Below are 24,973 nucleotides of genomic sequence, written 5' to 3'. Positions count from 1 at the left end.
GTGATGATGAACATTTTTTCATGTGTCTTTTGGCTGCATAAATGTTTTCTTTTGAGAAGTGTCTGTTCATATCCTTCGCCCACTTTTTCATGGGGTTGTTTGTTTTTTTTTCTTGTAAATTTGTTTGAGTTCATTGTAGATTCTGGATATTAGTCCTTTGTCAGGTGAGTAGACTGCAAACATTTTCTCCCATTCTGTAGGTTGCCTGTTCACTCTGATGGTGGTTTCTTTTGCTGTGCAGAAGCTCTTTAGTTTAATGAGATCCCATTTGTCAATTTTGGCTTTTGTTGCCATTGCTTTTGGTGTTTTAGACATGAAGTCCTTGCCCATGCCTATGTCCTGAATGGTATTGCCTAGGTTTTCTTGTAGGGTTTTTATGGTTTTAGGTCTAACGTTTAAGTCTTTAATCCATCTTGAATTAATTTTTGTATAAGATGTAAGGAAGGGATCCAGTTTCAGCTTTCTACATATGGCTAGCCAGTTTTTCCAGCACCATTTATTAAATAGGGAATCCTTTCCCCATTTCTTGTTTTTGTCAGGTTTGTCAAAGATCAGAGAGTTGTAGATATGCGGCATTATTTCTGAGAGCTCTGTTCTGTTCCATTGGTCTATATCTCTGTATTGGTACCAGTACCATGCTGTTTTGGTTACTGTAGCCTTGTAGTATAGTTTGAAGCCAGGTAGCGTGATACCTCCAGCTTTGTTTTTCTGGCTTAGGAGTGACTTGGCAATGCGGGCTCTTTTTGGTTCCATATGAACTTTAAAGTAGTTTTTTCCAATTCTGTGAAGAAAGTCATTGGTAGCTTGATGGGGATGGCATTGAATCTATAAATTACCTTGGGCAGTGTGGCCGTTTTCACGATATTGATTCTTCCTACCCATGAGCATGGAATGTTCTTCCATTTGTTTGTATCCTCTTTTATTTCATTGAGCAGTGGTTTGTAGTTTTCCTTGAAGAGGTCCTTCACATCCCTTGTAAGTTGGATTCCTAGGTATTTTATTCTCTTTGAAGCAATTGTGAATGGGAGTTCACTCATGATTTGGCTCTCTGTTTGTCTGTTATTGGTGTATAAGAATGCTTGTGATTTTTGCACATTGATTCTGTATCCTGAGACTTTGCTGAAGTTGCCTATCAGTTTAAGGAGATTTTGGGCTGAGACGATGGGGTTTTCTAGATATACAATCATGTCATCTGCAAACAGGGACAATTTGACTTCCTCTTTTCCTAATCGAATACCCTTTATTTCCTTCTCCTGCCTCACTGCCCTGGCCAGAACTTCCCACACTGTGTTGAATAGGAGTGGTGAGAGAGGGCATCCCTGTCTTGTGCCAGTTTTCAAAGGGAATGCTTCCAGTTTTTGCCCATTCAGTATGATATTGGCTGTGGGTTTGTCATAGATAGCTCTTATTATTTTGAGATACGGTCCATCAATACCCAGTTTATTGAGAGTTTTTAGCATGAAGGGTTGTTGAATTTTGTCAAAGGCCGTTCTGCATGTATTGAGATAATCGTATGGTTTTTGCTGTTGGTTCTGTTTATATGCTGGATTACATTTATTGATTTGCGTATGTTGAACCAGCCTTGCATCCCAGGGATGAAGCCCACTTGATCATGGTGGATAAGCTTTTTCATGTGCTGCTGGATTCGGTTTGCCAGTGTTTTATTGAGGATTTTTGCATCGATGATCATCAAGGATATTGATCTAAAATTCTCTTTTTTTGTTGTGTCTCTGCCGGGCTTTGGTATCAGAATAATGCTGGCCTCATAAAATGAGTTAGGGAGGATTTCCTCTTTTTCTATTGATTGGAATAGTTTCAGAAGGAATGGTACCAGCTCCTCCTTTTACCACTGGTAGAATTCGGCTGTGAATCCATCTGGTCCCGGACTTTTTTTGGTTGGTAAGCTCTTAATTATTGCCACAATTTCAGAGCCTGTTATTGGTCTATTCAGAGATTCAACTTCTTCCTGGTTTAGTCTTGGGAGGGTGTATGTGTCGAGGAATTTATCCATTTCTTCTAGATTTTCTAGTTTATTTGCGTAGAGGTGTTTATAGTATTCTGTGATGGTAGTTTGTATTTCTGTGGGATCGGTGGTGATATCCCCTTTATCATTCAATGAAACTTTTTACAAATAAAAACTTTACTCAAAACCCTGTTATACAAAACAGAGCTGATCTGCTAGGGGAGTTAGAAGCCCCAACTGCTTACCTAACCCTTCCTTCTCAGAGTCCTCCCAGGGACCTTAAGGCTCAGGAGAACACAGCTGGAAAATCCCTGGACTAGATCCCTTAGGTCCCTTCTAGAATGTAACAATTTCTGAATCTTATGTTGATAAGTGGAGTGGAATTTCTTAAAAACAATTTTGAGGAGGCAATGCAGTTTTAAATATGTACGTATTGTATGCCATGCTCTAAGATATTGCTAGTTACAGTGAGCAATAGGAAAAGGTAAACACAGCTCTTCCTTTAAGCAGCACACTTAGAAGAGTAAGAGGGGAACAAAAGAGCTATAACTTATATATGATATTATATGTATTATATGTAATATAATATATAATTTATTGTTACAACACAACTCATACTACATAGAGATTGAAGTCAACAAGAATTTTCTCCCTAAAAATAACTACAGAGATTAAGAATAGAGAAAGGAAAATGAATGTGTATGTTTTAATTCTGCAAAAAGTTCGGGCACAGTGGCTCAGCCTGTAATCCCAGCAGAAGGATAACTTGAGCTCAGGAGTTTGAGACCAGCCTATGCGGCATAATGAGACCTTGTATCTACAAAAAATTTTTGAAAATTAGCCAGGCATGGTGGTGAGCACTTGTATTCCCAGGTACTCAGGAGGCTGAGGTGGGAGGATCACTTGATCCCTGGAGGTCAAGGCTGCAGTGAGCCACGATCAAACCACTGTACCCCAGTCTGTGTAACAGAGCGACTGTCTCAAAAATAATATTTGTCAAAATAGCATGTCTTTGTATCACTGCCACATTGCTTGTCTGAAGCGAAGCTGACTCACTTTGTTATCGTAAGTGATCTTACCAAAGACCAAGTTGTCCAGTTGCCTTGGAGTGTGGGTCATGCGTTGCCGGTACCCTGGGGCTGTGTACAATGGCCAGGCTGAGGGGACCTTGTGGTTACCCCCATGGGACTTGTAACTTGTCAAGTGGGAAGGTGGTACCAAGTGAAGAAGGGTAGGGTCCTTGGTTTTGGCCTCACGTGGTTCTTCCCAGAATGAATGGTGAAAAAATTATAATTCTGCAGAAAAATTTAAATTCTATTTTGTTTACTTTTTGGATGGGAGATAGGTGTACACATGGCACTAAAATTCAAAAGGAACTTAAGGAGGCCAGACACGGTGGCTCACACCTGCAATCCCAGCACTTTGGGAAGCTAAGGCGGCCAGATCACTTGAGGTCAAGAGTTCGACACTAGCATGGCCAACATGGTGAAACCCCCCGTCTCTACTAAAAATATAAAAATTAGCTGGGCATGGTGGTGTGTGCCTGTAATCCCAGCTACTTGGGAGGCTGAGGCAAGAGAATCACTTGAACCCAGGAGGCAGAGGTTGCAGTGAGCAAGGTCATGCCATTGCACTCTAGTCTGGGCAACAGAGTAAGACTCCATCTCAAAAAATAAAAATAAAAACAGCAGCTTCCTCTAGGAAGTGGGGCTGGAAGACTTTTACTTTTTCTGTTATACTTTTGTACTATTGCAGGTTTTAAAATCATGTACTTCACAGTAAATCCAGAAGAAATTATGCACTTAATTTTTCTGGGTGAATTGTGTTGTAGAGGTAATAGAGGATTATTAAAATTTCTTTCTTTTTTTTTTCTTTTTTTTTTTTTTCCCAGATAGCAGACCCCACGTTAGCTGAAATGGGAAAAAACTTGAAGGAGGCAGTGAAGATGCTGGAGGACAGTCAGAGGTGAGTAGGACAGAGGTGACTCTGTTCAACAAGTTCAGCCTGCTGTGAAGCCAGTGGCTCTGGGTTCTTTCTGTTAAAGGTGCCTCTTGGCTTCACAGTGTCACACACAGCTTCGGCTGACTTGAAAATTGGTGTTTGTCTTGGGTAAAAGGTGCCTTGTAATTAAAGGATTTTGAAATTGAGAGGAAAGACTTATACTATTTAATTCTGTCTATTAAGAGTTTCATTTACTTAATATATTGATTTGACTCTATAAATACTTATTATATAGTCAGGTCATATAGAGCACCAAGTAAACAAGAAGTGGGTGGAACTTTTTTGTTGCATATTCTTGTCTTTTCCAGAAATTCAAACGATACCTGAAACTGGAGGCAGGGAGATGTGATAAATGTGTTTGAAATCCTGCCTCAGTCACTGGGAGGTTATAGGCAACATGGTCATGTTTGCATGTTCAGGCGTTAGAAATTTGGTATGATGAAACAAATGAACAGCTTTTTCTTTTCTTTAAATTAGAAGAACAGAAGAGGAAAATGGAAAGAAGCTCATATCCAGAGATATTCCAGGCCCACTCCAGGGCAGGTAGGTGGCACTGAGGATCCATACCTTTAGTTAAGGTGTAAATTTTTGTTTGTTTGTTTCTGAGACGGAGTCGTGCTCTGTTGCCCAGGATGGAGTGCAGTGGCGCAATCTGGGCTCACTGCAACCTCCGCCTCCCGGGTTCAAGCAGTTCTTTCTTGTGCCTCAGCCTCCCGAGTAGCTGGGATTACAGGCGTGCACCACCATATCTGGCTAATTTTTGTATTTTCAGTAGAGATGGGATTTTGCCATGTTGGCCAGGCTGGTTTCTAACTCCTGACCTTGACCTCAGGTGATCTGCCCACCTCGGCCTCCCAAAGTGCTGGGATTACAGGTGTGAGCCACTGTGCACGGCCTTCATTTTTCTGAAACCAGTGTCTTATCATCGATTTATGGTTTTGGTTTTAATGAACACATAGCAAATTTAAATAGACTTATGTGCAGTATAACATTAGAAAACTGAAGTGTCGTTGTCTGGTTGGTGATATTGCCGCACCTGCTGGCTTCTCTCCCTCTCCCATTTGGAATTTAATAGAGGCTGAGTACAGTGGGTCACACCTTTAATCCCAGCACTTTGGGAGGCCAAGGATGGAGGATCACTTGAGCCCAGGAGTTCAAGGTTACAGCGATCTGTGATTGTACCACTGCACTCCAGCCTGAGTGATAGAGACACTCTCTAATTTTGAGACAGTCTCGCTCTGTCGCCAGGCTGGAGTGCAGTGGTGTGATCTCGGCTCACTGCAACCTCTGCCTCCCGGGTTCAAGTGATTCTCCTGCCTCAGCCTCCCGAGTGGCTGGGATTATAGGCACCCACCACCACGCCCAGCTAATTTTTGTATTTTTAGTAGAGACGGGGTTTCACCATGTTGGCCAGGACGGTCTCCATCTCCTGACCTCAGGTGATCCGCCTGCCTTAGCCTCTCAAAGTGCTGGGACTACAGGCATAAGCCACCGCACCTGGCCAAAAATTTTTTAGAAAACCAACAATTTAATACAACCTCATGACTCAAAAGTGATACATGGAGCTAGGCACCGTGGTGCACACCTGTAGTCCCAGCTGCTTGGGAGCCTGAGGCAGGAGGATGGCTTGAGTCAAGGAGTTCGAGGCCACCCTGAACAACATGGCGAGACCCTATTAAATAAAATAAAAGTGATATACAAATTCATCTTTATAACTGGTGTGTCATACTTAGTTCACTCTTGAAACCTGTCATCTATTTGGTAGACTGAGTTTTATTCTAAGAGGTATTTTAATTTGATAAGATTTATTGTTTTCATAATGTAAATGAAAGGAAAATGTCAAATTACTTATTGTTTGGCAACTGAAGCAAATCTGTCATGTTTGAGTAGCAGGAAAAATGGCAAAAAAGTAAGTAGCTGACTAAAATTTTCACAAGACATTAGCAGTTAATCTGGGATTAGTATCCCAGCCCAGCTTCCCTGAGACAAACTTATTTTTTTTTCCTGTTATAACCAGGAAACTGCACATAAGTAAACAGTACAACTCCCTTAAATATCCTTTGACCTGAATATAGATTGAACCAGGTTGCAAAAGAAAAGTATGGAGGAAGGATCACAGTGTGCCAATAACACGCCGAGATACTAATACTTTAAAACAGTCACTCCTATTCATAGCATGAATAATGCTGATGTGAAGCTAGGTGCGAAGTGCATTCTCAGCTCAGAACAGGAGGCAGGTCCTATAAAATCTCCTCATTCCAGCCCTACTGATGGAAACCAAAGGTTTTAAGGTTTAGTCTCCTAATTCCACGGAATTTTTCCCAGGAGGGATACTCCCAGCAGCATCTGTAATTCTCAGCCTTAAGCCACTGACTAGGAGGATTCACACTTAGGCGTGCTACCACCCAGCATTCAAGACTAGTAACATGCCAGGCACAGCTAAGTGCCATACCTTCACTGTCTGAAGTCTCCCAAATCCATAACGTCCGGCTTGGCAAGTTGGAATAGCTTGCTCGAGGTCATGTGGCAGGCAGCCAGTGTGCCTCAAGGGCCCCGCCTGCTCTGATCTCTACAGTGTCCAAGGCCCAGAGCCCCTCTCACTTAAAGGGCAGCACCTTGGGGACAATTGGTTTGGGGACATTGTTTTGATGGCGCTTCCTTTTTTGGAAGAGGAAACATCTTTTTAGTCTATTCTTATTAACAGACGAATAGCTTTACGTTATTCCTGTTGCAAGTTGCTTTGCCATTGCTTGCTACTTCAGCCATTCGAATTCTTTTCATAACTTTCCATCTCCTCATGTAATGAGCATTTCATAGCAACATATCTTGGATAGAAGTAAAATGTTTTTATACTCTAAGCAGATCTCAAGGTTCCCAGCTTGGGGAAGAGCTGGTAATAAATGAAGCTTGCATTGTTAGAGGCTGTTAGTCCAAACGGACAAGATCCCTATGGAGGAAAATTAGATATACCAGTGGTATTGGAGTGTTCTGTGACTGTCTAGCATTATAATATACTAAGGATGATTATATATTGTATTTTATATAATATATTTTATATATATTTTATATTTTATATAATGTATAGTATATAATATACTTATATATTATAAGTACATATTATAAGGACTTTTGGCTCTTATTACATGCTTATTAAATATTCTCTGTCTTGTACTCCAAGATTCAAATGAAATGTATAGAAATGTTGCTAGAGCAAGACTGGTGGCTGGGCAAGGTGGCTCAGGCCTGTAAGCCCAGCACTTTTGGAGGCTGAGGCAGGAGGATTGCTTGAGCTTGGTGGTTTGAGACCAGGCTGGGCAACATGGCAAAACCCTGTTTCTACCAAAAATAAAAAAACAGCTGGGCGTGGTGGCTCATGCCTGTAATCCCAGCACTTTGGGAGGCCGAGGAGGGTGGATCACTTGAAGCCAGGAGTTGAAGACCAGTCTGGCCAACATGGTGAAACCCCATCTCTACTAGAAATACAAAAATTAGCTGAGCGTGGTGGCGCACGCTTGTAATCTCAGCTACTCAGGAGGCTGAGGCAGGAGGATCGCTTACACCCGGGAGGCAGAGGTTGCAGTGAGCCCAGATTATGCCACTTCCCTCCAGCTTGGGTGACAAAGTGAGACCCTGTCTCAAAAAAATAAATAAAAATAAAAAGACTGGTGACATTTATTAAAATGAAACTCATCATTAGGTAGAAGATTTATTTAACCACAAGTAAGTTTATATCAGAATTCAGTTTATAATTTGAGCTTTGTTTTTTAAAAAGCATAAACTATATACCACGTTCTTTCTCTTAGAGTTGCTTAAGAAAAAAAAAAAACTTGAAGCAACGCCGGTTGAATGAGGGAAGTAGCGGGAGAGTGGCGGGGGATGTGTGCTGTTCCCATCAGCCCATCAACTCTTTTCATTCTGCAGTGGACAAGATATGGTGAGCATCCTCCAGTTAGTTCAGAATCTGATGCATGGAGATGAAGATGAGGAGCCCCAGAGCCCCAGGTAATGAACCTGGCAGCTTCTCTTTTCAAGTGCATGTGTTCTTGATTTCAGTAGTGATTGCGCTCTGACAAGTTGCTCAAATAAGAAGCTATATTTCATTGAGTTACATATGATATTAAAGTAATCCTTTTTATTTTCAGAAAGACATTTATATTAATATATATTTTGTGAAATGAAGGCATTTATTGAAATTAGATCCCATAGTTTTTATGGTATCATGCCTTAGAGAGGCGCTGGCAGAAGGACTGAAGAGTGAGTGTCGCATGTCTTTCTGCTGCTGTGCTTCTGCTTCCTAAGAATTGCTGTACTTGTATTCATTAGGTATTTAGTTAGTTTTCTCTTTAATTATTTTAAATTTAATGTTTTGAAATAAGTAAAATTGTTCTCTTGGTTCAAAATTCAGACAATAAAAAACGATATACAAAGGGAATTTTCCTTCCTACCTCTATCTCCCTACCGTGTTTTCTTCTCTAGAGACAGACATTACCAGTTTCTTGTGTATTCTTCCAGAGAGATTTTATATGTATTATACACCAGCAAAATGTCTATGCCCACCCTCTCTAATACATAATTACTATGCATATGCTGTGCATCTTGCATTTTTTCACTTATGTCTTGGAGTTCACTGCATATTAATGCACAGGAACTTTCTCCTTTGTCAGAGCTATGTGTTTTACTTTGAACAGATGAACCATATTTTATTTTATTGGCCCCCTGTCATGCTGCACTGTTACAAACATTGCTGCAGCAAACAACTTTCGACATGTGTCACTTCTCATAGAAGCAGGTGTCTGGAGGACAAAGTCCTGAAAGTGGAGTTGCTGTCTCACACAGCGTGTGCTTTTGTAATTTTGATAGATCCTGCCAAATTTCCCTCCATGGAGTTGCGGCATTTAGCAGTCCCACCAGCAATGCATGAGAGTACTTTATTTCCACACTTTTCACCTGCAAAGGCGTTGTCAGACTGAAGGATCATTGATAAGTGATATTCTGATGAGAAATCTGATAAGTGAGAAATGGTGTTTCAGCATAATTCGAATTTGCAGGTTTTTTAAATTATGAACCAAGTGACGTGTCTTTTTGTATGTTTTAAGACCCATTTATATTTCTAGGAACTGTCTGTTGTCCATGATCCTATTAGGTTATTTTGTCTTTTTCTTATTATTCACAGTTAACAATTGTAAACCTATTCCTTCTTTTTTACAGTTATTCTTTATAAGGGAAATTAGTTTTAATTCTATATAAAACATTTTATATAATCAATTTTAATTATATATAAAATAATAGCTAGTCCCCCATGAATTTGCTGTATTATTGCAATAAATAATTCTTATTTGATGCATAGACCTGAGATTTAATTCTTTTTTTTTTTTTTTTTTTTTTTTTGAGATGGAGTCTTACTCTGTTGCCCAGGCTGGAGTGCAGTGGTGCCATTTCGGCTCACTTCAAGCTCCGCCTCCCGGGTTCACTCCATTCTCCTGCCTCAGCCTCCTGAGTAGCTGGGATTACAGGTGCCCACCACCAGGCCCGGCTAATTTTTTGTATTTTTAGTAGAGATAGGGTTTCACCATGTTAGCCAGGATGGTCTCAATCTCCTGACCTCGTGATCCACCCGCCTCGGCCTCCCAAAGTGCTGGGATTACAGGCATGAGCCACTGCGCCTGGCCAGGATTTAGTTCTTTAAAAAATGCTTTCAGCTCATTTTACCTTAGCTCTACCCTCCACAATTCTTAAGGCTGGTATTTAATTTTTAAAATACTTTAATAGGAAATTATTTTAAAACAGTTTGTAGGTACTCAATTTAAAAAGGGCTATTTATCTCCTGGAACTCAAATTATAAAAATATTTTTCTGGCCAGGAGTGGTGGTTCATGCCTGTAATCCCAGCACTTTGGGAGGCCGAGGCAGGTGAATCACCTGAAGTCAGGAGTTCAAGAGCGGCCTGGCCAACATGGTGAAACCCCGTCTCTACTAAAAATACAAAAAATTAGCCGGGCTTGGTGGTGGGCACCTGTAATTCCAGCTACTCGGGAGGCTGAGACAGGAGAATCACGTGAACCCAGGAGGTGGAGGTTGTAGTGAGCTGAGATCGCACCACGGCACCCCAGCCTGGGCATCAAGAGGGAGACTCCATCTCAGAAAAAATATATATATTTTTTCTCCGTCTCAAAAAATAGAAAAACTTCTCACCAAACTATCACTACTGTTTATGCATTGATTTGCCTTCTGGGCCATTAAGTAGATTTCGAGTCTGACAGATATTTCTGTGGAATTCTGTGTCTCTAAGTTCTATGTCCTTTTTTATGGTTTGACTCTAATACTTTAATTTTGCTTAACAGAATCCAAAATATTGGAGAACAAGGTCATGTGGCTTTGTTGGGACATAGTCTGGGAGCTTATATTTCAACTCTGGACAAAGAGAAGCTGAGAAAACTTACAACTAGGATACTTTCAGATACCACCTTATGCCTATGCAGAATTTTCAGGTAAAGACATGATGAGTTTCCAGTGAAGACTTTTATGAGTCGGGTGTAGACTGAAAGATCTTTTTTCTGGAGCTGTACTATTTGGGTTCAGATTTCCTTCTCCTTGAAAGGGGTGTTTAACCTCTCAATGCCTGTTTCATCATCTGTTAGATGGGGATAGTATTAATACCTATTTCATAGAAGCGTTGTGAGGATTAAATGAGCTAATGGACTAATACATGTGAAGGGTGGAGAATAGAAGCACATATGTGTTTGATAGGGTCAGCAGTTATTTATTTGTGGGGTATCTAATTGGCACATGTCAGTAGAAGATAGAGCAATGATCTAGATTCAAATACAGTTGTCCCTTATCCTTGGGTGTCCTTGGGGGATTGGTTCTTGACCTCCCATCCTCACCCTATGGATAAAAAAATTCATGGATGCTCAAATCCCTTATATAAAATAGCACAGTATTTTCATGTAACTGAGGCACATCTTCCCATATACTTTAATCTCTTGATTACATATAATACCTAATACGATGTAAATGCTGTGTAAATAGTTGTTACACTGTATTGTTTAGGGAATAATGACAAGGAAAAAAGTCTGTAGATAGTACAGAGGCACCCATCTTTTTAAATTTCTGAAGATTTTTTACTCATGCTTGGTTGAATCCACAGATGCAGAACCCACAGGTTCAGAGGGCCAGCTGTGCTTTGAAAATATTAGCTTGCGTTTTATTAGAAAGAAAACTCTGAGGCCAGGCGCGGTGGCTCACACCTGTAATCCCAGCACTTTGGGAGGCTGAGGTGGGCGGATCACAAGGTGAGGAGATCGAGACCATTCTGGCTAACATGGTGAAACCCTGTCTCTACTAAAAATACAAAAAGATTAGCCGGGCATGGTAGTGAGCACCTGTAGTCCCAGCTCCTCTGGAGGCTGAGGCACTGCACTCTAGCCTGGGCAACAGAGCGAGACTCTGTCTCAAAAAAAAAAAAAAAGAAAAGAAAACTCTTGTCATAAGGAAGATGAATATGTGCTATGAAACTGAAATTTGTTTTATTCTGTGATAATCCTGGCAGTACTAAGGAATTACAACAGATGAAGGATTCAGTAGGAGACATAGGACTAGTGGCATTGGGTTTATGCTGTTACTTTTATGGAGAAGGAATGTTTGCCTAACTTGAGACATTTATCTTGAGAGACCCTGACTTTCAGTGTTGGGAAAGAACTTGGCCAAGCAGGAGTATAAGTTTGCCCAACTTTATTAAAGGAGCAGTGTTCTGTTGTTGTAGTAAAAATCTACTGCCTGTAATTGAAATTGTCCCTCCTCCTCTAGGAGATGGAGCCTCAGCAGATTATAGTAAAACCAAAAGCTAGCCTGACTAGCTTTTTAATTTTTTTGAGATGGAGTCTTACTCTGTCGCCCAGGCTGGAGTGCAGTGGCACAATCTCGGCTCACTGCACCCTCCACCTCCTGGGTTCAAGCGATTCTCCTGCCTCAGTCTCCCGAGTAGCTGGGACTACAGGCACTCACCACCACACCTGGCAATTAGTAGAGACAGTTGTTTCACCATGTTAGCTAGGCTGCGCTCAAAACTCCTGACGTCAGGTGATCCACCCGCCTTGGCCTCCCAAAGTGCTGAGATTACAGGCGTGAGCCACCACACCCAGCCTCTGACTAGCATTTTTGACAGTTTTATTGACTTTGGATGTTTTAGGGCTGAAACTCTGCTATGAACTATGCCTGTGTTATCCAGTGCTGGCCTTAGTTCATCATAAGCCAGAACCATGATCTTCAGGCTTTTTATATCTGAGAATTCCTGGTCTCTACTTGTTTTCATAGTTTCTGCTCTTTATGGAATTGGGTATGGATGGAGGGTTATTGTCTCGCTGCTTGGTAACCTCAGCTGTAATGAGGTGTCAGCCATCTGTGATGAGGATGTTTCACATTCCTGTCCTCTCTGCCTGATAAAAGTGACAATTCCTAGCTTGAGAAAAGAATTGTCTCCATGATTGTAAGGTTGACTTATACAGTCCTTAACTAGAAATAAGAGCATATTAATATGTATCTCTTAACAGATATGAAAATGGGTGTGCTTATTTCCATGAAGAGGAAAGAGAAGGACTTGCAAAGATATGTAGGCTTGCCATTCATTCTCGATATGAAGACTTCGTGGTGGATGGCTTCAGTGTGTTATATAACAAGAAGCCTGTCATATATCTTAGTGCTGCTGCTAGACCTGGCCTGGGCCAATACCTTTGTAATCAGGTAATGTGGTATCAGGTGGCTATTTTAAAGAAATAATGTCTTATTTTGTTCTGAAAGTTTTAAAGTTGACCCGTTTGTCTAGTTGCTGTTCTTGTTGAGTGAAAAGAAAGATGGTCTTACATGCTTTTGTCATATTTGTAAAAATTACTGAATTTAGAAATAAGGAATATGGGATAGATTACCCAAGGGCATCCACAGTCAACATTTTCTCTTTTTTCCCAGGCTTTAATGGAAGGGGGTGTGTTTGTGTTTATCTGGTTGTGTCTGGCTCTTTTCACTTGCTGTTAAAACAGGAATATATCGTTTTAATAATAATTTTTCAAAGTATAGTTTATTTTTAATGCCTTCATGGTATTCCTTCAAGTGAATATATAGTAATTAACTGTTGCCATATTTGGACAACTAAGAGTGTTTGCATTCTCTTGCTTTCTGTGACCATTTTCAGGTAATGTTCTTTGTGTAGTGCTGTTAAGGACTTCTCCGTGCATAAAGCTCTTCCTGTATTTTATTTAGGGTTATGGTCCTCAGATGGATTTTCAGAGTCAGTCTAGAATTGCTGGATCAAAGAGCATGACTATTTTTTTGTTTGTTTTTGTTTTTTGTGTTTTTTTTGAGACAGAGTCTTGCTCTGTCGCCCAGGCTGGAGTGCAGTGGCGTGATCTCGGCTCACTGCAAGCCCCACCTCCCAGATTCATGCCATTCTCCTGCCTCAGCCTCCCAAGTAGCTAGGACTACAGGTGCCCGCCACCACGCGCAGCTAATTTTTTTGTATTTTTTTTAGTAGAGATGGGTTTCACCGTGTTACCCAGGATGGTGTCGATCTCCTGACCTCGTGATCTGCCCACCTCAGCCTCCCAAAGTGCTGGGATTACAGGCGTGAGCCACCGCGCCCAGCCGAGCATGACTATTTTTAAAGTTGATGGTGCTTCTAGCCCAACTGGGAGGACTACATCGAGATAAGACACTGTTAACCATCTTTGCCAAGAACGTTTAAAAGCAAAACCGTAGGGTTGGAGGGTTCCTCTTTTGTAAGCTGTAGGAGTCCCAGGGGGATGGATGGGAGACACTTAGTGACTTTTAAATTGATTCTGAGCTGTGATCACTGGTGTTAAGAAATTATGTCCTCTTCTTGAGGGGTGTACAAAATGGGGAGTTTAATAATAATCCTCTGAAACATGAAATGAATTACTTAGTGTCTACTGCATGCCAGGCTCTTGCGGACACAAGGCTGTTTGGGGACAACAGTCTAACCTTCAAAAGATATGTAAGAGTGTTCTGTTGGGAATGGCAGCTGGCAGAGCAGCATATATAAGATGGTTATGTTCACATTTTTTAAAGTGTGTGTATCCTTTATTTATACCTATGTTTTTGTACCTAGAAAAATACGTAAATTTATACCTAGAAAATATCTGAAAGGTTATGTATTAAACTGTTAACGGAGTGGATTGGTGGCTTCTAGGGTAGGGGGCTAGGCATTTTCACTTTTAATACCTGTATTTTTTTTTTGAGGATTTGTTTTACTTGGGTGTCACATTCATAATTTTTAATCCTTTAAGGAGAAAATGTGCTTATTAAATTTTTGGTCTCTGAATGCTACCAAGTCTTAGTCATACAGAACAATATGCTGCAACTGTTTACAATTCCTAAAACTGTAAACTCCTCAAGGACTTGGAGGCTAAACATGAAGAATATAAAATTAAGTTGACAATCACTGTCTCTGTGCATAACACTGACTTCACTTCTATTGAGAAATGTGCATCTGCTAATCCATATTTATTACTTTTTAGGGGTGGGTGAACCCATAAATAAGATACTGTTCTTTGAATGCCTTTAGCTGGTGTTATTTACCAGTAATGCTTGGAGAAAGAATCCAAAATTACCCCCACTAAAATGCTCACGACCCAATTGTTTCTGTGTTTGTCAAAGTGTTTCTGGTATATTCTAGAATATACCAAAGATAATTACTTGAATCATTTAGAAAATTTTACATTATATCCTCTTATAAGGCACTTGGAAATTCACCCTTTTTTTTTTTTCGGCTTGGCTTTCTAAATGTACTTTAACGTCAATTTATAATATTAAGAGTTCCTAAGGAGAGAGATTTCTTAGAAGAATAATCGTGGCTTGTCTTAGAGCCACAGCCTTTCACAATCTGAAGTGAATGGTGCAGAGAGCTTTCTTGTCAAGTCGTATGTTTCTTCCTGCAGCTCGGCTTGCCCTTCCCCTGCTTGTGCCGTGTACCCTGTAACACTATGTTTGGATCCCAGCATCAGATGGTGAGTTCTACTTTTGGTTTGTAAAATCATGTGGGATTGTGTTTGGAAACTGCCTTTCAAGTGAAGTTCTTTTTGCTGGCCTCCAGGTAATTAGTAACTTACTGATGTATTGCTTGGACCCTTGCATTGTGTAATATATGCTTCTGTTAATATGTGAATGTCCATGAAGGTTGGTTGGTATATAGGTCAGGAGCACCTGGCTTTTAAGGAGTCTTGTAATTACTGTATCGCCTGCTTTAAGTAGAAACATGGCAGCTCAATTAAGCACCAGAAATTTCTTCTGAAGCTCCTACTTTTAATGAGTTAGCACTGTTGCCTGGATTTATGAATGGGCAGATTTTGAAAATGAGGTTCTTCATTGTCATCGTGGAATTGAGTTCTGCTTATTTTCAGACATGCAGGTGATAAATCTCTCCTTAATGATTCCAGAAGGAAAAGGAAGGGATGGATTTTAGAGTTTTTTATTTCTTTTGTCAAGGTAGTTTTATTTTCTAGTTCAGGTACATCAGTGAGTAATAGTAGAGATACATTCTTGGCTGTTTTAGGAGAGTTAAGAGAACATTTCACTTAAATGTAAATGTTTAAAATCAAAGAAATGTTCCTGCATATGTACAGTTTTTACCTTTAATCTTGTTTAACTGATTTTTCTAGTCTTCAAGGAAAACTATTTGATTTTCACATCTATGATGAGAGAAAACAGAAAAATTGTCAAGAGTAAGAATTGATTTGACATTACTTTTGAGAGTTATCTGCTTCTTTTGCAAGTCATAATTTTTCATTTTATAGCTTTTATACTAGGCACCTCATTTTTTAATGATTTGTTTTCGTTCCAGGATGTTGCCTTCCTGGAGAAACTGATTAAAGATGATATAGAGCGAGGAAGACTGCCCCTGTTGCTTGTCGCAAATGCAGGTAGGTAGCATGATGCTGAATCTACCATTTTGAATATATAGGAGCGAGGCTACGTCCTCAGCCTATAAAAGATAAAGTCGTAAGAAATGTGTGTGTACCACATGTTTAAGATAGTCGATGTCCACATTGTAGCAAAAACTGTAATAGTAAGGTTGGCTCGTTAGATTTTTCTTTAATCGTTGGTTTGTTTTGGAAGTTATTTTATGTGTGTGTATACTTTTTCATTTAGATTGTAAATGCTTCTCTATCTTCTGCTTCATGTACTTCTTTTCCCTGTTCTAAACTGAATTTTATTTTATTTTTTTGAGACAGAGTCTCACTCTGTAGCCCAGGCTGGAGTGCAGTAGCACAATCTCACCTCACTGCAATCTCTGCCTCCCGGGTTCAAGTGTTTCTCCTGCCTCAACCTCCTGAATTGCTGGGATTACAGGTGCGTGCCACCACATCTGGCTAATTTCTTGTATTTTTAGTAGAGACAGGGTTTCACTATGTTGGCCAGGCTGGTCTCGAACTCCTGACCTCAGGTGATCCGCCTGCCTCAGCCTCCCAAATTGCTGGGATTACAGGCATGAGCCACTGTGCCTGGTCTGAATTTTTAAATGACACGTTTAAGCCAGGTGTGGTGGCACATGCCTATAGTCGCCCTACTCAGGAGACAAGCAAGATGTTGGCTTAAGCCCAGAAGTTCAATACCAGCCTGGGTAACATAGCAAGACCCCATCTCAATAAATAAAAATAATTGTACTGACATTGTAAGATTGTTGTAAAAATTAAACAAGAAAATTCATAAAATGTCACACTTAAATATCTACCTTATAGGCGGCAGAGCAACTACCACTTGCTGCTCCACTTATCTCATTCAGCATCATACTTGAAATCTAAGACAGTGCAATAAGGCAAAAAAAAATAACTGACAGATTAGAAAGGAAGAAATAAAACTTTGTTTGCAGGCATGATTGTATAGATAGAAAACTAAAGAAAAGCTACTGGAACTAATGATCAAATCTAAACCATTTTGTGGATTTTTATATACTAGCAAAGAAGAATTGGAAATGGAATTTTAAATGTCATTTATAATAGGATCAAAAAAGATGAAAAATTTATGGATAAATTTAACAAAATATATGCAAGATCTGTACATTGAAAACTAAGAATGATACTGAGAGAAATTCAAGAAGACCCAAGAACGATATGCCATACACATGGGTTGGAAGACTAAGTATTAAGTCAGTTCTTCCCAAACTAATCTGTAGATTCAACTCGATCCCTCTTAAAATCTCAGCAGGCTACAATTTCTTATAGAACTTGATGAGCTAATTCTAAAGTTTATATCAAAATACAAGGGACCTAGGAACAGCCCAAAGAATTTTGAAAAAGAACAAAATTGGAAGACTTACCTTGTCATACTTCAAGACTTCTGTAAAGCAGCAAGTAAGATTGTGTGAGATTAACCAAATAAAATAGAGAATTCAGAAATAGACTCATGTGAAGTATATGGACACTTCAGGTTTTTACAGATGCCTGAGTAATTCGAGGGAGAAAGGACAATCTTTTTCCATCAGTGGTCTTAGAGCTTGGATATCCATATGGAAAAAAACTGAATCTTAACCCTTATCTTATTCTCTGTATATATAAATATTAACTATAAATGGTTCATCAACCTAAGCATAGATCTAAGACAATAAAATGTCTCGAAGAAAATACAGGAGATCTTTGTGACCTTAGGTTACGTTTCTTAGGATACAAAATATGTGAACCATAAATTGTACTTTATCAAAAATTAAAAGCATTAGCTGTTTGAAAGCCCCTATTAAGAAGGTGAAAGGCAAGTTGCAGACTGGGAGAAATATTTGCAAAACATTTTTTTCTTATTTCTTTTTTTTTTGTCTTTTTCTATTTTTATTTTTTATGTTTTTGAGATGGAGTTTTGCTCTGCTGCCCAGGCTGGAGTGCAGTGGTGCGACCTTGGCTCACTGCAACCTCTGCCTCCCAGGTTCAAGCGATCCGCCTGCCTCAGCCTCCTGAGTAGCTGGGATTACAGGCGCACGCCACCATGCCAGGCTAATTTTTATATTTTTAGTAGAGACGAGATTTCGCCATGTTGGCCAGGCTGGTCTCAAACTCCTGACCTCAGGTGGTCCACCTGCCTTGGCCTCCCAAAGTGATGGGATTACAGGCGTGAGCCACCACACCCAGCCAGCCACTGTCCCAGGCCTGTCTTCTTTTAAAATTTCTTTTTCATTCTTTTCCCCAGAAGCTACAAAACATTTGACAAAGAACTTGTATCTAAAATATATAAAGAACTGTTACAACTCAATAAGGACACGAGCAATACAATTTTTTTTTTTTTTTTTGAGATGGAGTCTTATTCTGTTGCCCAGACTAGAGTGCAGTGGTGCGATCTTGGCTCACTGCAACCTCTGCCTCCCGGGTTCCAGTGATTCTTCTGCCTTAGCCTCCCGAGTATCTGGGATTACAGGCATGCGCCACCACACCTAGCTAGTTTTTTTTGTATTTTTAGTAGAGATGGAGTTTCACCGTGTTGGCCAGGCTGGTCTTGAACTCCTGACCTTAGGTGATCTGCCTGCCTTGGCCTCCCAAAGTGCCGGGATTACAGGTGTGAGCCACTGTGCCCGGCCCACAATACAGTTTTTTAAATGAACAACAGATGTGAGCAGATACTTCATCAAAGAAAATGAAAATGTATAGCACTTGAAAAGATGTTTTAACATCATTAGTCATTAGTGAAATGCAAATTAAGATCACCGTGAGACATTACTACATGTCTGTTAGAATAGAGAAATTACAGGTGGCTCACACTTGTAATCCCAACACTTGGGAAGGCTGAGACGGCAAGATCAATTGCCCTCAGGTGTTCGAGACCAGCCTGGGCAACATGGCGAAAGCCCTAGGAAATCTCTACAAAAAATACTAAACATTAGCCAGGTGTGGTGGTGTCTACCTGTAGTCCCAGCTACTCCAGAGACTTTGGTGGGAGGTTGGGTTGAACCCAGGAGAGAGAGGTTGCAGTGAGCCAAGATTGTGCTACCATACCCCAGCCTGGGTGACAGAGCGAGATCCTTTCTTAAAAAAAAAAAAAAAATTCTTTATGATGTCAGGCCAGGCACAGTGACTCAAGCCTGTAATCCCAGCACTTTGGGAGGCCGAGGCGGGCAGATTATGAGGTCAGGAGATCAAGACATCCTGGCTAACATGGTGAAACCCCGTTTCCACTAAAAATACAAAAAAATAGCTGGGTGTGGTGGTGGGCACCTGTAGTCTCAGCTACTTGGGAGGCTGAGGCAGGAGAATGGCGTGAACTCGGGAGGCAGAGGTTGCAGTGAGGTGAGATCGCACCACTGCACTCCAGCCTTGGTGACAGAGTGAGACTCTGTCTCTATAAAAAATAAATAAGTAATTAAATAAAATTTGCCAGGCGTGGTGGTGGGCACCTGTAGTCCCAGCTACTCAGGAGGCTGAGGCAGGAGAATGGCGTGAACCCAGGAGGCGGAGCTTGCAATGAGCCGAGATTGTGCCACTGCACTTCAGCCTGGGCGACAGAGTGAGACCCTATCTCAAAAAAAAAAAAAAAAAAAAAAAAAGCAAAAAACTACAGTGACAGAAGCAGATCAGGATTTTCCAGGGCCAGTGAGGAGTCAGGGAAAGGGTAATTATATTGGGGTTGATGGGATTTGGGGATTGATGGAAGTATTCTGCATCTTGATTGTGTTGATGGTTACATGCTATATATATTTGTCAAAACTCATTGGACCGTATACTTACATGAGTGAGTTTTGTTGCATGTAAACCATACTACAATAGGCCGAGCATGGCAGCTCATGCCTGTAGTCCCAGCACTTTGGGAGGCTGAGTCAGGCAGATCACAAGGTCAGGAGTTCAAGACCAGCCTGACCAACGTGGTAAAACCCCATCTCTACTAAAAATGCAAAAATTAGCCAGGTGTGGTGGTGTGCACCTGTAGTCCCAGCTACTTGGGAGGCTGAGGCAGGAGAATCGCTTGAACCTGGGAGGTGGAGGTTGCAGTGAGCCAAGATCGCACTACCGCACTGTAGCCTGGGCGACAGAAAGGGACTCTGTCTCAAAAAAAAAAAAAAAAAAAAAAATCATACTACAATAAAACTGCTTATTTAGGCCGGGTGCGGTGGCTCATGCCTGTAATTCCAGCACTTTGAGAGGCCAAGGCGGGAAGATCACCTGAGGTCAGGAGTTCAAGACCAGCCTGGCCAAAATGGCGAAACCCTGTCTCTACTAAAAATATAAAAATTAGCTGGTTGTGGTGGCAGGCACCTGTAATCCCAGCTACTTAGGAGGCCGAGGCAGGAGAATAGCTTGAACCCAGGAGGCTGAGATTGCAGTGAGCCGAGATTGCACTGCTGCACCCCGGCCTGGGCAACAGGGTGAGACTCTGTCTCAAAAAAAAAAAAAGACAAAATAGAAAAACCACATAAATATTCACTTTATTGCCAACAGGAAAACCATCACTTCCTGCCTTATTGTTTAAAAACACAAATTCACCCATATTCAATCACATGATAAACTGGAGGGGCTGCAGTTTGCATGTGACTGAGTGACTTGCCAGTGTGATTATGTTGCAGATGTCAGAAGACACATGTCAAGGGTTAGTCACCAGACGTTGCCAAGAAATATGAAAAGAGAATCTGAATGCGGTCCGGGCACTAACACAGCAGTACCCTTTTATTTTGCTGGAAGAGCCTGTGGCACAGCCCATGCATTGACATTTGATCTTGTTTCAGCTAAACTAAATGTGTCCGTTAAGATTTTTTTTTTTTTTAATTTGAGGTAGATTTAGGTATGAGGGGGAAAAGTTTTCAGCCCTTTTCCTGGCATAGACCTTACAAAAGAACTACTTTCTTTAGCTGTGTTTGTTGAGGCCGTTGGTGAGGGTTTGAAATCTTTTTAGTTGGCTTGCTGCTAACTGGAAATTTAGGACGGTTGGGGGAATGCCTGACTCCACGTTTTAACTAAGCTCTCCCTGAAAACGGATCTCCCCAGTAAAATCTGTAGTGCAATCAATTACCAAGGGAGCGGCTGAAAGTGCTTAATATGCTTAAGCTGGCTTCAGAATGCATGTTCTGTATTACAAAGAACCTGGGTGGAAACAAAACAAATTCATCTATATGTTTTGTTTGTTTTTTGAGCTGGAGTCTCGCTTTGTTGCCCAGGCTGGAGTGCAGTGGCACGATCTCGGCTCACTGCAAGCTCTGCCTCCCGGGTTCACGCCATTCTCCCGCCTCAGCCCCCCGAGTACCTGGGACTATAGGCACCCACCGCTACACCCGGCTAATTTTGTTTTTGTATTTTTAGTAGAGACGGGATTTCACCGTGTTAGCCAGGATGGTCTCGATCTCCTGACCTTGTGATCCACCCACCTGGGCCTCCCAGAGTGCTGGGATTACAGGTGTGAGCCACTGTGCCCAGCCCACCTATATGATTTTTATAAAGGGCATATCTAAATCAAAATAATCCAGGAAGTGACAATAAAATAAAAAGGTGGAAAAGTTTATCTTGGACAAATGCTGACAAAATGAAAGTACCATAGCCATATTAGTGTGGGATAAAATAGACTTCATATTGATGAAAGATGTAATCTCCTAAAAGAAATAACAGTTATACCTGCTGGGCACGGTGGCTCATGCTTATAATCCCAGCACTTTGGAAGGCCGAGGCAGGTGGATCACGAGGTCAGGAGTTCGAGACCAGCCTGGCCAACGTAGTGAAACCCCGTCTCTACTAAAAATACAAAAAAATTAGCCGGGCGTGGTGGCCGACGCCTGTAATCCCACCTACTTGGGAGGCTGAGGCGAGGAGAATTGCTTGAACCTGGGAGGTGGAGGTTGCAGGGTTGAGATCATGCCACTGCACTCTAGCCTGGGCGACAGTGTGAGACTCCATCTCAAAAAAAAAACAAAAAAACAAAAAAAAACAGTTATGAATGCTTGTGAACATAACTTTAAAATATATAAAGGAAAGCTAAAGGAAAAGTCTGATGTAACACAAGTATATATTGACAAACCACAATCTTGGTGGGAGATTTGAATATATTTCTCATGAGTCAGCAGATCAAGTAGATAGAAAATAAGTATATAAAAGATTTCAATGACACAATTAGATACATGTAATAGAGATTACATACTCTTCAAAGCTTGTAATAAGTCAACTCACAAACACTGATTTTAAGTCCTTCCACAAAGAAAATCTCAATAAAATAGGGATATAATAAGTCACTTCCCTCCTAGGGCGATAATGTGTATAAAAGTGTTTAAGGTATAAAGCCTTAGAAAACATTTGTTCCTTTTAATGCCCTGATTTGTTTTATCCTAGGAACGGCAGCAGTAGGACACACAGACAAGATTGGGAGATTGAAAGAACTCTGTGAGCAGTATGGCATATGGCTTCATGTGGAGGGGTAAGCCGGCGGTGAGGCTGGTGGCTCCATTCGGGCCTGCACAGAGTCCTCATGAGGACAGGACATCCAGGCTCTCACTTTGGTGACATTTATCACGAAGGGCTCTTTGGGTCACAGATCACAAAATAACCCAAATTGGCTTAAGCCCAAAGAGATCTTACTGGCTCACATAACTACAAAGAGCAGTGTTATGACTGCCTCAGGCACAACATCAACCAGGATCCAGTGTGTTACTCCCACCTCTGCTCCCCCAGTCACAGGCACTGGGCTTGGTTTCCTCTACCTGTGGACAGATCTTCCTGTTACAGTGCAGAGTAGCTGCAGAAACTCCAGCCTTCTTTCCAGCTTCGTGGTCAGCTGGAAGTCCTAACAGAAGTCTCATATTGAACCAGCCACTGTGGCCAAGGAGAAGTAATCCTCTGATAGTTCAGGTTCTTTGCCCTCCTCTGGAGCAGATAGTGGTGTCTCCTCCCCACAAAGCTCATGTTCTGCTGGAAGAAATGGAGGTGGCGCCCCAGAAGGCTATTGTAGGGCCATTAAGAGAAGCAGGGGGAACGGACGTGGGCAGCCAGAGTAGCCCATATCCACCACATCATACAGGGAGGTTTCTTTTTGATCCCTAAGTAAAGAATGATAAAACTGGAAAATAAGATCCATGAAAGAGAATAATACTCCCATTATATTAAATGAGCGGGGATAGTTCCTGAGACACATTTTTATTAAAGTGCATTTTCAGGATTTTCCTTCATATGTATAAAGCACACCTTCTGTTGCTGTTATGAAAGCTAATAACATTAAAAATATACTTAAGTGTCAACTTGCAACAGCACAGCCTTTATTTTTTTAAGTACATGGTGAGTAAGCAATATTAAATAATTAGTTCTTAGACTGGTGTTTTTTCTTCCAGTGTGAATCTGGCAACATTGGCTCTGGGTTATGTCTCCTCATCAGTGCTGGTATGTTGTTGATTTACTGAATATTGGTGTTTTTAAGAATGAATTTAAAATCACTCAATCCCTCCTGGCTCTTCACAGTTTTTATGAATGGAGGAGGGTGTTAGGTTTGTGTATTCTGATAATCTAACAAAGAGTTGTTCTTGTTTTGGTAGGCTGCAGCCAAATGTGATAGCATGACGATGACTCCTGGCCCGTGGCTGGGTTTGCCAGCTGTTCCTGCGGTGACACTGTATAAACACGATGACCCTGCCTTGGTAAGTTTCCCCTCACTGGGGAGGGAGTGGGTGTGGCTAATACACATTATTGGCTTTGGGGGCAAAATCCAGAAAAATACAGGAAAAAGTGAAAAATACCCATAATTTCACTTCTATTTCATTTTTTTAAAGAGAAACTTGTAAGGTGAGACTTTTTTTAATGACACTTTATGATTGTATAATATTCTGTCACAATTTAATTATTCTCCATTTATGAACTTATAGGATGTTTTCAGTGTTTTGTTACTGAAATAATGGAGCAGTGAACGTCTTTCTGTGTTTCTAATTATTTCCTTAGAATAGGTTCCCAGATGTGGAATGACTGAGTGGGGGAGTTTTAAGCCTCCTGATCCACATTGTCCAATAGGTTGTAACTTTTTTTTTTTTTTTTTTTTTTGATATGGAGTCTCGCTCTGTCCCCCAGGCTGGAGTGCAATGGTGAGATGATCTTGGCTCACTGCAACCTCCACCTCCTGGGTTCAAGTGATTCTCTTGCCTCAGCCTCCCAAGTAGCTGGGATTACAGGCATGCGCCACCACGCCCGGCTTATTTTGTATTTTTAGTAGAGGCAGTGTTTCACCACGTTGGTCATATTGAACTCCTGATCTCAGGTGATCTGCCTGCCTCGGCCTCCCAAAGTGCTGGGATTACAGGCATGAGCCATCGCACCTGGCCACATTTTTTTTTTTTTTTAATCGTAGTTGTGGGCCAGGCGTGGTGGCTCATGCCTGTAATCCCAGCACTTTGGAAGGTTGAGGCAGGCAGATCGCTTGAGCCTAGGAGTTTGAGACCAGCTTGGGCAACATGGTGAAACCTCATCTCTATAAAACAACAACAACAACAAAGAATTGGCTAGGCATGGTGGTGTGAGCCTATAGTCTCAGCTACTCATGAGGCTAATGTGGGAGGGCTGATTGAGCCCTGGAGATCAAGGCTGCAGTGAGCTATGATCACACCACTGCACTGCAGCCTGGGTGACAGAATGAAAACGAAACCTGTCACACACAAAAAATAATAATAATGTGGTTCTTGATAGTATAGGTCAGCGTGCAAAATAAGGTTTAAGTGATTTCTGCTAAAACAATGCTGTCTTGCTCAGCTAATAATGACCAGGTGTTTGAGGATGCTCAGAGCTACCTTCGAAGTGGGGAGTCTCCTGGGTTCTGGGATGTGACCCATCTGGGTTTTCCACTGGCTTTTCCTGGCTTTGCCACTCCTGAGCTGTGAACCCTTGGACAAACCGAGGTCTCTGAGTGAAGTTACCTAGGATACTTAGCTCACAGAGTTGTTGGAAGATCACATGGATAATGCAAGCCTAGTGACTAGTATGGCATCTAGCCCACACTAAGTGGGTAGCAAATGGTAGCTGGTTAGTTCTATTATGAGATTGCAATGGCTTTGATTAATAAACCTCTTTTGGCTATT

General features: G+C 41.2%; 1 protein-coding gene across 8 annotated transcripts in view; it reads left to right on the top strand.

Annotated features, from left to right (window-relative positions):
- LOC100609914 (putative pyridoxal-dependent decarboxylase domain-containing protein 2) overlaps nt 1–24,973 on the top strand; it is a 66,690-nt gene that overhangs the window by 15,228 nt on the left and 26,489 nt on the right. For all 8 annotated transcript variants that reach the window (XR_010152402.1, XR_010152401.1, XR_010152404.1 and 5 more), the window contains 10 exons: nt 3,859–3,928; nt 4,442–4,507; nt 7,886–7,966; nt 10,305–10,451; nt 12,513–12,702; nt 14,910–14,978; nt 15,812–15,890; nt 22,254–22,338; nt 23,246–23,294; nt 23,447–23,548. Coding sequence is in view for 4 of the 8 variants with exons in the window: in XM_063797348.1 (XP_063653418.1) it covers nt 3,859–3,928; nt 4,442–4,507; nt 7,886–7,966; nt 10,305–10,451; nt 12,513–12,702; nt 14,910–14,978; nt 15,812–15,890; nt 22,254–22,338; nt 23,246–23,294; nt 23,447–23,548 (938 nt within the window). In the remaining 4 variants the exon portion in view is untranslated. The remainder of the gene's footprint in view (nt 1–3,858; nt 3,929–4,441; nt 4,508–7,885; nt 7,967–10,304; nt 10,452–12,512; nt 12,703–14,909; nt 14,979–15,811; nt 15,891–22,253; nt 22,339–23,245; nt 23,295–23,446; nt 23,549–24,973) is intronic.

The sequence above is a fragment of the Pan troglodytes genome, chromosome 18 (genome assembly GCF_028858775.2).
Source record: "Pan troglodytes isolate AG18354 chromosome 18, NHGRI_mPanTro3-v2.0_pri, whole genome shotgun sequence".
Taxonomy (NCBI): domain Eukaryota; kingdom Metazoa; phylum Chordata; class Mammalia; order Primates; family Hominidae; genus Pan; species Pan troglodytes.
This window is presented reverse-complemented; position numbering and strand designations above follow the sequence as displayed.